This window comes from Lynx canadensis, chromosome A2, assembly GCF_007474595.2.
Source record: "Lynx canadensis isolate LIC74 chromosome A2, mLynCan4.pri.v2, whole genome shotgun sequence".
Classification (NCBI taxonomy): Eukaryota; Metazoa; Chordata; class Mammalia; order Carnivora; family Felidae; genus Lynx; species Lynx canadensis.
The window spans coordinates 103825463-103842802 of NC_044304.2; the positions used below are offsets into that span (position 1 = coordinate 103825463).

General features: G+C 35.4%; 1 protein-coding gene across 2 annotated transcripts in view; it reads left to right on the plus strand.

The window, feature by feature from the left end:
- The window catches only part of PHF14 (PHD finger protein 14), a 217538-nt gene extending 209836 nt beyond the window's left edge, over positions 1–7702 (plus strand). The window contains exon 19 of one of the 2 annotated variants that reach the window (XM_030308019.1): positions 7480–7702. In XM_030308019.1, the coding sequence (XP_030163879.1) occupies positions 7480–7569 (90 nt within the window). In that variant the 3' untranslated portion in view covers positions 7570–7702. The remainder of the gene's footprint in view (positions 1–7479) is intronic. The other variant, XM_030308020.1, reaches the window with a different exon arrangement.
- The last annotated feature ends 9638 nt before the right edge of the window (positions 7703–17340 follow it).

Consider the following 17340-nt stretch of genomic DNA (forward strand, 5'->3'; position numbering starts at 1 on the left):
AAATGGGCAGAGGATCTGAAGAGACATTTTTTCAAAGAAGGTATACAGATGGCCAACAGATACATGAAAAGATGTTCAACATCACTGATCGTCAGAGAAATGCAAATCAAAACCACAGAGACCACTTAGTATCAAAAAGACAAGAAATGGGGTGCCTAGGTGGCCCATTCGGTTAAGCAACCAACTCTGATTTCAGCTCAGGTCATCATCTCATGATTCATGAGATCAAGCCTCTTGCTGGGCTTAGCGCTGACAACACAGAGCCTGTTTGGGATTCTCTATCTCCTCTCTCTGTCACTACCCCACTTGCACTCTTTCTCAAAATAAATAACCTAGTGGGGAAAAAAAGACAGAAATAGCAAGATTTGGCAAGGATGTGGAGAAAAAGGAACCCTAAAACACTGTGGTGGGAATGTAAATTGGTGCAGCCACTATGGAAAACAGCATGGAGTTTCCTCCAAAAGTTAAAAATAGAAAAACCATACAACACAGTAATTTTACTTGTGGGTATTTACTCAAAGAAAAAAACAATAGTAATTCAAAAGATACATGTACCCCTATGTTTATTGCAGCATTATTTATCATAGCCAAGATTTGGAAGCAATCTTAGTGTCGGTGGGTAGCTGAATGCATAAAGAAATTGTGGTGGATAAAGAAATTACGGTAGAATATGTAACAGCATAGATGGACTTAGAGAATATTATGCTGAGTAAAGTAAGACAAAGACAAATACAGTATGATATCACTTATATGTGGAACTAAAAACAGTGAAGCAGAAACACTCCTGAATAGAATAAACATAAGTGCCAGAGGGGAGGGGTGTGGGGAATGGAAACATAGGTGAAGGGGACAGAGAGATACAAAGTTTCAGTTAGTTATAAAATAAGTCATGGGGATGAAAAGTACTGAATAGGGAATATAGTCAATATTTTAGTAACTTTGTATGGTGACAGATGGGAACTATACTTACTGTGGTGAGCACTGAGTAGTATATATATAGTTGTCAATCAGCATGTTGTACACCTGAAACTAATATACCATTATGTCAACCACGCCTAATTAAAATTAATAAGTAAATAAAAACATAAATAAGGCACTACATGAAAAAAACATATAAAACTTTTGCTATCCTCACTTGAAAATATATTTATGTTGGGCCATTAAAGAATTTGAGATATTTTTGTTTTGTTTTTCTATAATCAGTGCTGACTGCATACCAACTTACAAAACTGAATACTTCAAGTAAATATCTTTTAAAGCAAAAATGTTACAAATGAAGGTGAGTTATCAAGGTAGGGGCATCTCATGCAGAATCTAGCATATACTTCTATGCTTATTTCTCAGATATTAGACTTCTATAAGAAGATTTTTTTTTTTAATCTTTAAGACCATAAGCTCCATATGAAGAGGATAGTGGTATTTTTTAGCCCTAGAAGGTTCATATCTTAAACGTACCTGAAATATCTAAAAATTAATGTTACAGAAATTGTGCTTTTTATTCATGTTTATGGGAAGATAATAAGGATATAAACTTATAGAATAGGGTTTATGTTCATTAAGAGCCTACTCTAGCTCACACTTACCATCCGTCATTCATTTCCTTTCTTTCCTTTCTGCTATTTTGCCTGACTCTCACCTTTCACTCACTGATCTTCATTTCCTTTAATATAAATATACCCTCTCCAGATGGTTGTGCTAGTCCTGAGGGTCTTTCTGGCTCTGGGAAACACTGGAAAACCCAGTGTTTTATTTCTAACTTCCCCATTTCCATGCTACCAAAAGCCACCACAAAGTAAAACATGACAAGAGGAACTAAAGACTTAGAAAAGCAAACCTAGTCCATTAAATTTGTTCCACAATCACAAATCGGAGATAAGTGATTGCTTAACAAATGAAACAGAATTGTTCATGTATTCTCATACATGAAATCAGATATTCATTTCTGCCCTTTTATCTGTTTTACTTGCTATTAAAATAAAGGATATGATTTATAATATTAAATTAAGGGAAATTTCCTTGGTTATTTCTTTTCTGAACCACTAAGTAGAAAAAAAGGTAGAAATTTACTTACAAGACATAAGTATTTGAGCTAGGTTACAAAGAACCTCCCCAGTTACTTTAATTTTATAATATAGCCCTAGACTTTCTAATTAAATATGCAACTTCTGTCATAAGGAAAAAAAAACCATCTTATGCTTTTTACACTATATTTAATTAAGCATTTCTTGTAAGTTCATTTCAGTATCTATCATGGCCCACTAAAGTTGGATTCAGTTATAAAATGGTAGATTAATTACCTTTGTATTAAATGAAATAAGAATCTCAATATGCAAAGTCAGGGAATTTAATTGTGGTCTTCAATTGCTTATTCAGTGCATTGGAAAACTGAATGCAGAAGTACAGAAAAAAGAGCCAAAGGTTGTTAAATGTAGCACATCACACACATCTTGCACTTTACTTAATGATCAAGTGTTTATTACTATGAAGGAATGCACCATTTAAAGAATTATGGTGGAATTGTAAAACATTAAAAACTCTAATTAATTTTAGTCTGAAGCATGCAGCGTGCTCATTTTGCCTAAAACATTTTCATTATCATCAGTATTTTTCCAGTTATTAAGATAAATTTTTTCTTCATTGTGCAGCAACCAGCACATTTCGGTATTAAAGCATAATCTTAAATGCTGTTGAGAATTATATCTGGAACATACTTTAAGTAAATAAAGACAGCAGTTTTTGACCATAGATTGGAAGAGTATATATGCTTTTTGATAACCTATTCTATAACTAACATAACAGATAAGTGTATATCTTTTTTGTCAAAAGCCATAAATATATATACACATATATATTCACTAACATTTTTAAAAAGACCATTGTTAAAGCATAAAGATAATTTTGACTATGATTTGAATCCAACTACAATAACTCTCGGATTAGCCAAGGAATATTTAAAATCTAAAGATAACCAAGAAAATAGAAATAGGTTAAGTTAGTGCTTAGGCTGCACCTCCTCACTTCATTTTACTGCTGTACTATACCATGTATCTGTCTGCTATAAGTAAGAAATTCAGTAAAGTGAAAACAACTGAAATTCTCTTTGTAACATTGACCTCCATTATGCTTATTTCTGGAAATAGTTTCAAAGGGTGAGATTATAAAGGTATTTATTTAAAAAATCTTATGTTTTCTGTTGGTAAAAGTAATCCATAAGTAGAAAAGTAAGAAAATACATGAAAGCATAAACAAGGAATAAAAATTAAGAACATCACCATTATGAACATTGGAGATACTTACGAAAAGGAATTTTAAGTAGAACAATGGAAAGCAAAACTGTTTTCACTGTGTATTTTCAATGTGAGCAGCTATAGGTGCCTTGAATTTTTTTCCACATAAAATCTTTATATATACGTGATACTTACTTTGAATGCAGAAACCTTTCATTGAGTCACCATTTGTTAAATTGCTTTTGAAATAATTTTAGATTTAGAAAAATGCAAAAATAGTACACGTAATTCCCATTTGCCCTTTATCCAGCTTGCTGAAGTGTTATCGACTTTTATAACTAAAGTAGATAACTGAAACCAGGAATTAACATCAAGACATACTATTAACTACTGCATAGACCATATTTAAATTTTGCCAGTTTTCCCACTAATACCCTTTTCGTGGTCCAGGATCCCATCAGTTTTTAATCATCATGTTCCCTTACTTAGTCTTCTCCCATCTGTGACAGGCCAAACTTTGTATGGTCTTTGATGACCTTGACAGTTTGAAGACTACTGTTTAATTATTTTATATAATGTTTATCTGATGCTTTCTCATGATTAGATTGAGATCATGCATTATTAGAAGGATACCACAGACCTGATGTGCCCTTTTTAGTGCATCATAGCGAAGGGTTAATTACCTTGAATAAGTATTACTGGTGATACTAACCTTAATCACTTGGGTATGGTGGTATTTGACAGGTATCTGCTTATAAAGTATTTATACATTCTTCTTTAAAAGATAAAAACAAACAATGGGGAAAGTTGTCCCTTTGTATAATACTACTTAAAGAGAAATCACTTACAATTTGGCTGTCTATAGGGTTAATAGACTAATTTGAGTCCAAATATTACCTGAGCAGTAGAAATTCTAGCTGCTAAAATAACTGCCCTTTTTTTGGAGTTGGTTATCTCCGAAAAGAAAGAAAAAGCAGGATGGATTGGTTTTATTAATGGGCATCAAATCTTTGAACTATTATGAAAACTAAGACAGTTTGTAATAAGGAAAATTGAGGGTGCCTCTGTTCCAATTGATAGTGGAAGCTTTAATAGCATTTAAACAAAACCTTGCAAGTTTTATTCATTGGTAACAGAGATTTAGTTTAGGTAAGAATGGCAGTGTTTTTACTGTTAGAATGTTTAGTTTAGGTAAGAATGTTTTTGCTGTTCTCTGTTAGAATAACTCCCTCAGTCTTATGTTACCACCAGGAGCATTAGACCGTGATCCCATGGACCGTGTATGCCTAGACATTCTCATTCTCATTACTACAACAATGCTGTCAGTGTAAAAAGAGCAGAAGGCTAAAGAACCACCGTCAGTCATTTGGCATTATGGGTTGTTGTTATGGGAGTGGGTATTGAAATTCCACATGTAACTAGCAGATCTGCAGGGTGGTTACAATCAACATGTTTTCTGGAGTATGAATTAGCAAGCTTCAGTGTTAAGAGGTAAACCTGTCTATACTTTCCAGTGGCCCCAAGGGTACATTTTCTTGCTGGCTGCCTCAGACACTTGTGAAACAAATGTCAAAATTGTCAGGACTGTTCACTAAGAAAATGATCCGTGTAGTAAGGGTCTTCTTTTGCTGGGAAACAAACAGATGTCTTAACTCAGCAAAGAGTAAACAAAAACGTGCCATTTATCAGAAGAATTTTTTACTGCCATTAATATTCAGTAGTGAAGAATACTTTTGGTAAAAAGCTTCTATATTTGCAGTTTCATTCATTATGCAATCATTAGTCAATGATATTTGATTTGCTGCCTGAGCTATTTCAATGCTTTATTAATCTTGAATTGCTTATAAAGTTCTTACACAAATTAGCACTTGTAAACAAACAAAAAAAAATAAAGCAACCTCTAAAATCCTTTATGGAGGTTTATTGTGTCTAAATCTACTGTTTTATTTATAATGATAAAACCTGTTGGAATGCTTTGGGTGGCTCAGTTGGTTGAGCATGTGACTCTTGAATTTGGCTAATCTCATGATCCCATGAGATTGAGCCCCATGTCAGGCTCCGTGCTGAGCATGGAGCTTGCTTAAGATTCTCTCTCTTCCTCTGCCCTCTCCCCTGTCCTCTCTCTCATCTCTCTCTCTCCTCTCTCTCTCTCTCTCTCTCTAGTAATAAATAAATAAAAGCTTTTATTGCTATTTTCATTATTTTGATGATGTTCTACTATAGCAATTACAATGTGTTATACTCTAGCAGTTAGGGTTAAATGCCTTTTCCTCCCCTTCATAATCCTTTTCTTCATCCAAATCACAGTTATCTTTGTACAGAGGAAAAAGGAGATAGGATCTTGTTACCTATGGAAACGGTTTAAAGGTACATAAAGGCAAGATCATGTAAGACATGTCCTCAGCATAAAGAAAAATGTGGAACAATTCTTCACCTGTCCTGAGCAGGAGGCAATATTAGAAGAGACATGCATTTATAAACTATGGTTGACCTTTGAATAACATGAGAGGGCTAGGTGTTCCAACAACTTGCATGTGACTTTTGACTACCCCCAGATTTACCAATAGAGCTTATCATTGACCAGAAAAGCCTTACTGATAACATAGTTAATTAACACATATTTTCTTATGTATATTATATACTGTATTCTTATAATAAAGTTAGAAAAGAGAAGGTGTTGACAAAATCAGAAGAGAAAATACATGTATAGAACTGTACTGTATTTATTGAAAAAATCTGTTTAATACATAAATTCAGTGCTACCTAACAAAAATGTCTTGCCACCTTTACCTGCTAAATTAACACCTTCTGTCAGTGTCTCACATGAAGAAGACAGCGCAAAGCATAGTGCAAAATTTGCTTCTGTTAAGATATAATCAAAATGTAATCTCTAGAAACTCTTGCCCAAAAGTGGAAAATACCTGTTCAAGAGTCAATCAAACATAGTATCTCTGTTCAGTAGAGACAAATTGGGGAAAAAAAATTAAAACAACATACAGTGACTATTTTGCTTTGAACAATATATTAAAATTACATTGCCTGCCAAAATGACATTCAAAGCCCCATCCCTTGTATGCAACATATTTATAAATGATTCAGATTGGTTTATAATATTGGTAATTTCTCTACTTTTCTGATGTTGACAAAGTCTAACCCACAGATGCTGTTGAACCTAGAGACAAAGTATATAAAGGAAGCCTTCTCCACCTTAATATTTATAGGCAAGGATGTGGTTTTTCATGGGAAAAAATTATACTTGAATTTCATTTATTTAATAAAGTCAGTTTACTAAGAGCTCAACAATGATTGAATTTGGTTTTATAAGATTCTGAGATAAAGGGTGATGTATTTGGCGACACTGATAATATTACTGTTGTCTAGAGATACTTAAGAAATTGCTACCTATGCTTAACTCAGTAGACAATGCTTTTTAATTTCAGTTAATAAAAATGAAAGTTCTCACTTGATAATTATTAGAAACATTAGGAAAGCAAGACTGCTTTGTACTTAGCATTGTTGAAGGAACATAGATGATGAAATGGGTTACAGATTATAAGGTGAAATATTTTTCCAGACTCTCATTATTTATACTTTGGAGGTCGCCATTTAATATTGAACACAAGATGCACTTCATTCCTATGGAGACAGACATTACGAAGTCACTTCATTTATTCACCATGTTCCACAGGACCCTGCTATGAATTATGAAGCCACACTTAGAATTGAAACTGTAGAAGACTGTAAGCATTCGATAGACTGACATGCCCATGTTTCCTATTTTAGAGTTGACTGATCTTCAGATAACATATGGTGGTGCAAGTAATTGGAAAATTGGCAGGCCTGTCAAGAAAGCACGTTAGAGAAGACAAAAATGCCATGCTGGAGCACATAAAGTGTCTCAGAAGTTAAATTTACTTTTATCAAACAGTGAAGTAAAAATACCTGATTCACCCCCCTAAAATGAATACTTTTTATGGGCAGGTGTTTTCAAAAGTAATTTGAGGTCATTAATAAAATAAGTTGCTTTTAAGAACATACAGAAAATTTTAGTCCACGTGTAGTGCAAATGAGCACCCACTATAAATATTTGAATGTTACATAATGTTACCGTTTTGTTTCTAGCCTCTTTTCTAGGATTGCCAGAATCACAGCAGTTAATTCTTCAGAGAAAAAAGAATTAAAATGTATTAATTATAGCTGATAAAATGCCCTAAAGTTTACATTTTAATGTTTTCTAAAATTTATTTCACAGGAAGATGAAAATGAAGCTGAAAGAAAAAAATTTATCTCAGGAGCTCAGCATGGAACAGAAGAATCCAAAGAAATAAAGGATTTTCTGTAGTGTTTTGAAAAGTTTGCAATTTATGTAGTAGCAGATAAAATTTCTAATTGTAAAATGTTAAATTGTAAAATCTAATTTGCAAAATGTTCTCAATAAAGTCATTGAAAATGAAATAGGACCTTGTTCTTGGAATCTATATGTTTTCTAAAGCAATTTAAACTTTTAATAAAGGACCTTCTAAAAATACTAAAATGAAATCTGAGAATGGAGACAGAATATTCTCTAATCCGTAACCTATAATCTGTTAAGTATTAATACATCTGAACGACCTCAACAAAAATCTCTCACAGTCATTTTTCCCCTTACTGGGCTCTATTGTCTTCTTCAGGGGCATTAACAGAATTCCAATTATGAATATAAAGAAAAGACAACATGGTTCAAAAATCAACAGCAAACACATGCATGTGAAAACACTTAAAACCAAACAGTGCCACCAGGTGAAATATCATTTTGGGATTTCATCAACTCATGTATGACATACTACTCTAGCATGGCAAGTAAGGGTTAAAAAGAAATAATTTCACATTCTCTGCAGCCAAAGTAGCATGACTTTTACTTCACAAAATACTAAGGACCTACTATTTGCTGTGCCCTGCACACTTTCCTGGATATTTCAAGAACACTTTCCCATCTGTATTTCTTTGGCTTAGAATTTTCTAAAATTCCTTTGATACCTATCTTTATCAGGATTTTCATAACCAGCCATTTGACTTCCCCTGGTTCTGATTTTTTAGCCAGCATTTACCAACTATAGCAGGAACAATGAATCGACTTGCTGTTTGCAGAGTCAGATGTTTTTAGCAGATGTCTTTGATGATTTAAGGCAGAGTTTTTTAAAAAAAGCATAACTTGGGAAGGATTGTAAGAGAATGTCAGCATACAAGTTCTTCCCTGTGAGAGTGGAATCTGCGTACTTGCCCTGGAGCCACAGTTTGACCACATGCATCTGACAAGTTCAATAAAGGTGTGGCAGTGGGATGTGCTGACAGTTATGATACAGTGAGCCGAAATGGGAAAAACTACAAGCAGGCAAGACATTAAATTCACTGATACATAGCCTCAAGTAACATAACCGTGGGTATCAGGAAAACAGCTCTATACCATATACTAGAGTCCTTGGATGAATTTTGGAACAAAGATTTTGAGGCAAATGCCTGAGAAGGCAGGTTAGAGTCTAAAGCAGGCCTTTGCAACAAGCAACTATACAAATTAATTTGACATTTTCCCCCATTTTGTTGTTTTTGAGTGAGACATCAGTCTATATTTCAAAATACCCTATTCACATAGATTGGAATTACATTACTAGTGTCACTTTTAAAAAGAAGCAATAATACATGATTCATAGCATTTATTTTGATGTTGCAGGTACTATACTAAATGCTTAGTGTACATTATGCCACTAACCATCCCTGTTAAGACATAAGATGGTTACCGTTATTTTTCCCATTTTCCAGTGATCAATCCGAGGTTTAGACGGGAAATAAGAGGAAATAGGTAACGAACGTTACGTAGCTTGTAACTGGCAGAGCAACACTTCAAACCCAAGCAGTCTCACCCAAGAATATCACATTTAATTACTGTGGAAACACCTGTTAATACCGTACCTCTTTCCATCCACTATCTTCCCCTAAAATGTACAGGCTTGCTTATTAGCACCTCATTCATCACCTGCTACTTCTTTAGTTATTCCTCTTCCCCAACTTCTTAGCCATGTTTAATTTATTTTGAAGACTTTGTCTTCAGTGAAATAAGTGAAACAATTATAACTACCATTTCACCTGCTCCAAAACACAAGAATCCTGCTTTATCTTTTGTAGATTAAGTTATGATGAAAGAAGTATAAGAGCAGCTTACTGCTTCTCTATGGTTTTTCAGTAACTTTCTGGCCTTTTTTTTTCCTTCGGTACATTGTGAGTGCACTGCCATCTGGTCTCTTAATTAGTTTCATTTCTAAAAGAAGTTACTGAGTGGTATGAGAGGCACAGTGACCCTGAGCCGCTGGACGGGCATTTTAAATAGAAATATTTAAGTGATACCTTTGACTATTTAAAACCCCAGTTGCCCTTTTTAAAAAAAATTTTTTTTCAAAAAAAACACACTCCTTGGTTTAGGACAGCGAGTGACACAGTGAATTTGCTTTAGGGATAATCTGCCGTATGAATTTCTCCACTTTTTAGGGTCCACACATTCATGCCATCAAGACATACTTACAAATCCCGTTGTAACCCAACTAGGTTGCCCATATTATGTAACTCATTAAATTGGTCACTTTGTTTGAGTCAGATTATGCATATTTTATATATTTTTTAATATTTTGTAGAGTATTACATTTTGTATTAGCTCAGGCGGCCATAACAAAAGACCCCAGGCTGGGTAGCTTAAATAACAGAAATTGATCTGTTTTCAGTTCTGGAGGCTGGAAGCCCCCAGTTTTAGTTTCTGGTGAGGGATATTCTTGGCTTACAGGTCGTGGACTCACTGCATCCCCACACGGTCTTTCCTTTGTGCGCACATGAGGCAAGAGAGCAGGCAAGCTCTCTGTCTCTTCTTAAGACAACACTAATCCTACCATCAGGAATCTAACCCTATGACCTAATCTAACCTTAATTAGTTCCTTACTCCGAAGGTAGCCATTACTGAGGGGTTAGGGCTTCAACATACGAATATGAGGGGTTGAGGGGCCACATTCAGTCTGTAACACATTTAAGTAAGTCCAAGTGCCTCTCTCCGTGAATAACTATTCTAGTTGTTGAAAAGCACTAGAGCCAACTCCCAGTGAAACTGTCTGTGACAGTAGGGATTATATATAACTAGTATTCCACCTGCTCCAAAACATGAGTGGAAGAAAATAATAGAAATGTTAATAATTTGAATACGACCTAAAAATTGATTTCTAAAGAAGACAGACCACTGCAAAATTATATGTACCCATTTTCTCTATATATATTCCCATTACTCAGCTTATTTCCTGACTCATATTAGATGTAACACTGCCACTGTAAGTCAGCCTGTGACCAACAATAGAGAATATTCAAAAGACAAAATGCCTGTATAATCTCCACCTGCTCAACTGAATTGTACTCTTCATGTTAGTGATTGGGCTATATTTCTTCCCATCTTTAGAAAATTTAAAAATAAAACAACTTTAATCAGTACTTTTTTCTATCATACTTATGACCAGCATTATTTTTTAAACTGTATTCAGAATTCTACTCTTTCCTCAGGTCTATGAAATAAACAGCAGAAGTAGGAAGAGGTGTGAAGCTGTTCTCAAGTGGAAATTGCTGAGCACTAAGATGCTCCAGTTCTAAAATTCATTCCATAGAACTTTACTGGAACTTTCTATATATGCCATGCACTGTGTATTACTGGGAATTCAATAACAGACAAACTCCCTCTGCTGTCATGGTCTTGAAATTCTTAATACTTTTAAACTAAGGGGCCCCACAGTTTTACTCTGCACTGGGCCTGGAAAGTACATAGCAGGTACTAACATGTACTGATTTTACTCTTTATTTTATTTATTTATTTATTTATTTATTTTTTTAATTTTTTTTTTCAACGTTTATTTATTTTGGGGACAGAGAGAGACAGAGCATGAACGGGGGAGGGGCAGAGAGAGAGGGTCACAGAATCGGAAACAGGCTCCAGGCTCTGAGCCATCAGCCCAGAGCCTGATGCGGGGCTCGAACTCCCGGACCACGAGATCGTGACCTGGCTGAAGTCGGACGCTTAACCGACTGCGCCACCCAGGCGCCCCCTGATTTTACTCTTTAAATCAATTGTATTGAGTATAGTTTACATATAATAGATATGCAGTTCAATAAGTTTTACATCCCATAATCACCACTCCAATCATGATATAAAACATTTCCTTCACTCTAAAAAGCTTTCTCATGCAGTTCTGCAGTCATTCATGCACCCCTATTATAACTACCAATCTGCTTTCTTTCTTGACTCGTTTGCCTGTTCTAAAGTTTCAGACAAGTGGAATCATGTCATATGTATTCTTTTGTGTCCGGCTATCTTCACTCAGCATAATATTTTGAGAGTCATCCAGATTATTGCATGAATCAGTAGTTTTCTTCCTTTTTATTGCTGAGTACTTTTTCATTGTATGCTATACCACAATTTGTAGATCCATTCACCTGGTGCTGGACATTTGAAGAGCTATTATACAAAAGAAGATACACAAATGGCCACGGAGTACACGAAAACATGCTCAGATTCATTGTTATCGAGAAAATGCAAACTAAAATCACAATTACCACTGCATATCCACTAAAAGATCTCTATGTTGTCCAATACAGCAACCACTAGCCACATGTGGCTATTAAGCACTTGGAATATGACCAGTCTGAACTAAGTTGTGCTCTAAGAATACATGCCAGATTTGGGTGACTTAGTATGAAAGAAGAATAAAGTATCTCATTAATTTTATTGTGACTGCATGCTGAAATGATAATATATTTAAATAGATTTGGCTAAATATATTATTAAAATAAACTTCAACAATTTTCACTTTTGTAACATAGCTATCTATGTGGTTCCCACTGTATTTCCACTGGACAGTCCTGGGCTATAAAGTCTGATAATGAAATGCTGGTGAAGCAACTGGAACTTATACAAAGGACTCAACTAACCCATGTTACTTCAGACGCACATTCCACAGAAACTGTGAAATAATAAACATGCGTTGTCGTAAGCGGCTAAATTTGTGGTAATTGTCATGCAGCTATAGAATGCATGGATAAGCAGTTGAGGACAGGCTGCTACTGTTGGCAAGTCAGGCATTCAGCAATGGTAACCAAATCTCCTCTCAGGAGTGAACACTAATGTTGTTGTGTCCATTCATAGCTCCATCCCTGCAGGATGGCCATTTACAAGCCTACTGAAAAAGTAACGATGTAGCCATGGAACGAGGCTGACAAACAGCTAAAGAAACTGTCATTGTGTCTTCCTGATTATCAGTGCAAGTATAAAATGGTACATTTTGAAAGATTTTGGAAGTTTTGGATGAGGGTAAACATACTCTTAATACGACCCAGTCACTCCACTACAGAGTTTTACATGAAATAAATGAAAATATATGCCCACAGTTTTATTTACATGAATTACATGTCATTACATGTAAATTACATGGATTACATGTAGTTACATGAATTACATTTGTTACATGAATATTTTAAATAATCTTATTCCTAATATTCATAATGAGCCAGAAACTGGAGGCATTTTTTTCTTTTTAAGTAAAAGTTGTATTTCATAATGGTTATTATTTTCAACAACTATTTGTCACACTAAGCTGTGGGGTATGATTCACAAAATCCCTTGATTTTCTTTCTGGGAAATTGCATGTATTGTGCAGATTTGTAACATCAGTGTGTGAAGGTTAGGAGTAATCACTACCTACAAAAGATGCTGATGAAAATTTAAAAAGAAATTAAACAACATACAAAAAATTCAGCATTCAAAAAACAGTAGAATGCCTTATTTGAAAACATTTAATGTAGCTAAAGCTTTTTAATGACTGCATGTTCGCTTTTAATGATTTGTTTTGAATGACCTTTGCAGTTCAAAGTATATTTATACACAATCTAAAATTTTTAAATCACTGTATCTTCTGGATAAAGTCTATCCTTTCCCCTTGGGACTAGAAAGCTTGAGTGAGGGGAGAACCCAGATGTGCACCCAGGTGCTCCAACTGTAAGTGTAAATGAACTGCTTTGAGTTTCAAGTGTCTATGAACTTTGAGTTTTATTTCCACACATACCGAACAGGATATGCTCTTTTCAGGGTATACTAGTTTTCATTTGTAACATTCTGATCATCCAGATGAAATGAGGTGAGTCTAGGTAGTTTTGCTTCTCCAACACTTTTTTGAAAACGATAATTACATTCTTACTGCTCATTTTGTTTTGTATATCCTGTGTGTAAATCACTAATGTCTTTCCTTTAAGCCTTAACCACTAGAGGCATTTCACACGTTTGTACTCTCCTACATCCGTTACAAGTTGTCATGTTTTTCTCGGATAGGACAAATGATTATTCTTTAAGTTAAAAGTATATAAAACAAAAAACGGGAGTATGTTTCTTACAAATGCATCTCTCACATGGCTACCTAACATTTATTAAAAAGTCCATTGAGAAAGAAGAAATAGGTTCAGTTAATCGCACTGACATTTCTCAAAGCCTTGGGTCCCTGAGGCCTGCATGCATTTGGATTGGTTGGTTGCCAACACTGCGTGGGACTGGAACAACTTAACTCCTCCTGATAGTAGACTAAGTAAGATTCACTCTGAATAGTGAAGGTTGATTAGAAACCTACTCCATTTCACATTACCTCAAGAAAACAATTTTTACATTGCCATGAATGAGCAAATTTCATCCCCATCCCAGACTATCCTGAACAAACAGAGCAGGTAATAAATGCCTCCCTGTGGCGAATTCAATGTGAAGTCCATGGTTTGGTTATCTAGAGAGGAAGTTAAGTGCTAATGGCAACAGCATGACAACACATGCAACTATGGCATAATTCTGATTTGTTTTAGAAAAACTATTAATTTCCTTGTTACGAAGCCAAGTAAGTACAACCCTTTAAAACTGTTGAACCATGAAAGCCATTTTCCTTAAAGGTTTTAAATTTGGGAACAGACTCATGAAATTTATAGCTTTAATGAGATATTCTTTGCCTGCAGTCAAGATGAAAGCTAGATCATTGGTTTCCCAGCATGACACCTATGTGTTCTTGTGTGCACTTGATATCATTAGGCTCATAATAACACAGCCAACATCACATTAATGTTTGAAAGGTTCGCTTTTGTCTCTTAGTTTATGTCTTTCATTTACACCTACAGCATGCTAAATATCTCTCCAGACATTAAGATATACTCTACCTTTATTGATACTGTCAACAGAGCAAAAAAAAAAAATCACTAATTTCAAATACATATTTCAAGCCACAAACAATAGATACGGTTTCTAGAAAACAATAGACAATTAAATCAGATGTTGTATGTATAAGTTTGAAGATGATTATCTTCCTTGTTGATACATAAGGAGATGAAAATGTGGATTTCCCTCATGCATGCCAGTTCCAACTATCATTTTTAACAGTGAGTCTAATTCCAAAGGTGAGGCAAGATCATTGTTGCTTTTAACGACAGATGAACCCTTTCAGGGTATTCAGATTTCAGGGCAGTGAGAAAGGCAGCTTATTAAACAGCATCAAAAGAGGTAATAATCACTGCAGGAATCTGCCATTCTATGCTCCATGGTGAAAATAACATATGTGAAAGAGCTCTGAAGAAAGAATCAAGCCTATTGTTTGCAAAATATCCTTATTATTTTTTTATATAACACAATGTAATTCTGTGATTAAGGAACCTAATTCTGTACGTTGTGTCCTTCAATTTGTCCAAATGTTTGAAGGTATTTTATCTGTAAGCTTATGATCCCTGTATTATTATCATCAACAATATCAGACATACACAAAAGTGGAGACAAGGGTACCATAAATCCCTATCTACTCATAACTGAGATTCAATACTTCTTGAGATTTTGCAATGCTTGCTTGATATACATATTTTTTTCCTCTTTATCTCTCTTTTGTCTGATGATTTTAATTTTTTTAATGTTTTTATTTATTTTTAAGAGACAGAGAGAAACAGAGCACGAGTGGGGGAGGGACAGAGAGAGAAGGAGACACAGAATCCCAAGTAGGCTCCAGGCTCTGAGCTGTCAGCACAGAGACCCACACGGGGCTCAAACTCACAAACTGTGACTTCATGACCTGAGCCAAAGTTGGACACTTAACCGACTGAGCCACCCAGGTGCCCAATCTTTTGTCTAATGATTTTAAAGCAGATCCTAGATTATAATACTTCCTTAACATATACTCTTCTCCTTTCAACAACTTACTTCTGACTGGATATGTTTAATTCATACATGTTTCTCTATGACAGATGTCCATTTTGTTTTGTTTTTTAATAATGTGAGACAGTAGGTTCATATGATTATGGACGATTGGAAAACTATATTCTGCCTTGTGCACCTCAGGCCACATTTTTAGTGAGATTCAAAGGAAGATATCTATTTGGTCTGAATTTTTTTAAATGGTGATGATGTAAGAAGCAGAAATTACACTGAATCTCAATTCACATTTGCATTTTTGTGGCGTAGGCAGAAAAATAGAACTAATCAGAGTTGCAAATCATAAAGGAGAACACGTTCCAACCTCCAGAGCACTGTTGAACCAAGACATGTTTCTGATTATACTAACAAGGGACAAAACTGGTACATTCAGCAGTGCCGTCAAAAATGTATCTTGTTAGTAAAAATCAAATTAACAAATGGAACATCTGTTCAGGGTTAAGATTCTTTCTCTCTTTTTTACACTGTATCTTTCTGCCAAGTATTGATTTGGGATTTGAAATTTTACATTTGGTTATGTCTAATTCTAGAAGTCGGGAACAGTCTATGTAAAAGGTTTTAATAGGCTGTTTGCTTTCAGTCCCCTTAGATACAACCAGTATGTGAGTTCCTTCTTCCTTCATCCCAGCAGCCCAAGTCTATCTTCCCAGGGGAACCATTTCTGCTCAAGACCTTTCCTTTAAACTTGTATCTTGCCTAGACTCCTCTAAAATCAAGCTCTCCTACTTGCCCTCAAACCCAAGATCTCTTTCCCACCTTGGAGTTCCACATTCTCCATTTAGTTATATTACAAGAGAACTGCTGGTGAATATGATGAATGAATTCCTCATGCGTGTATTAGTCAGGGTAGACTGGGCTTTGCTGTGGAAACAAATAGTCCCAGAAATCTCAGTGCCTTAAACCAACAAAAGTTTACTTCTCACTCATATCGTCTGTGACTCTTTTTACCCGTTCTTCAAGACAGCCTCATGGATTTTTATGTTCATATTGCAGCTTCACCATAAGAGAGGGAGGGAGAGAGAGAGAGACAGAGACAGAGGGAATCTGGTGGAGGAGACATAAAAAATTGTCATGGTTAAGTGTCCCAACAGAGGTTGATAAAGTGTGCCAGAGTTCACAGAGGGGAGCAGATAAAGAAGCCCAGAAGTGGAAAAATATTCCATAAAAATAATACTTCAGTCTGGCTTTGAAGGCATGGGACTTTATCAGAAGTAGTAGTGGGAATGATGTTTCAGAGAGATTTAATAGGAATATGCAAAGATAATGAATTTTCAAAGGTTAAAGATGATTCAGGCTGTCTGGGTCCAAGAGAAGACAGGGCAGGAAGTGATAGGAGCTGCATCTAGGAAGATATGATGAGGTATTCTTATGAAAGGTTTTGGGACTTTCCTAAGGCACTTGGATTTAGTTCTGCAGAATTGGACATTTATTGAAATCAAATAGGGATAAGGAAACCGTGGTGACGGCTGTACAACAATGTGAATGTAATTAATGACACTGAATTATACACTTTAAAATAGCAAAGTTTAGGGGTACCTGGCCGGCCCAGTTGGTAGAGCATGTGACTCTTGATCTTAGGATTGTGGGGTTTTATTTTGATTTGTTTTTATTTTTATTTATTTTAGAAAGAGAGCACACACATGAGCAGGAGAGGGGGGCAAAGGGACAAAGAGACAGAATCTCAAGCAGGCTCCACACTGAGTGTGGAGCCCAGTGCTGGGTTCGATCGCATGATGCTGGGATCATGACCTGAGTCAAAATCAAGAGTCAGATGCTCAACCTACTAAGCCATTGGGGTTGTGAGTTTGAGCCCCATGTTAGGTGTGTAGATTACTTAAA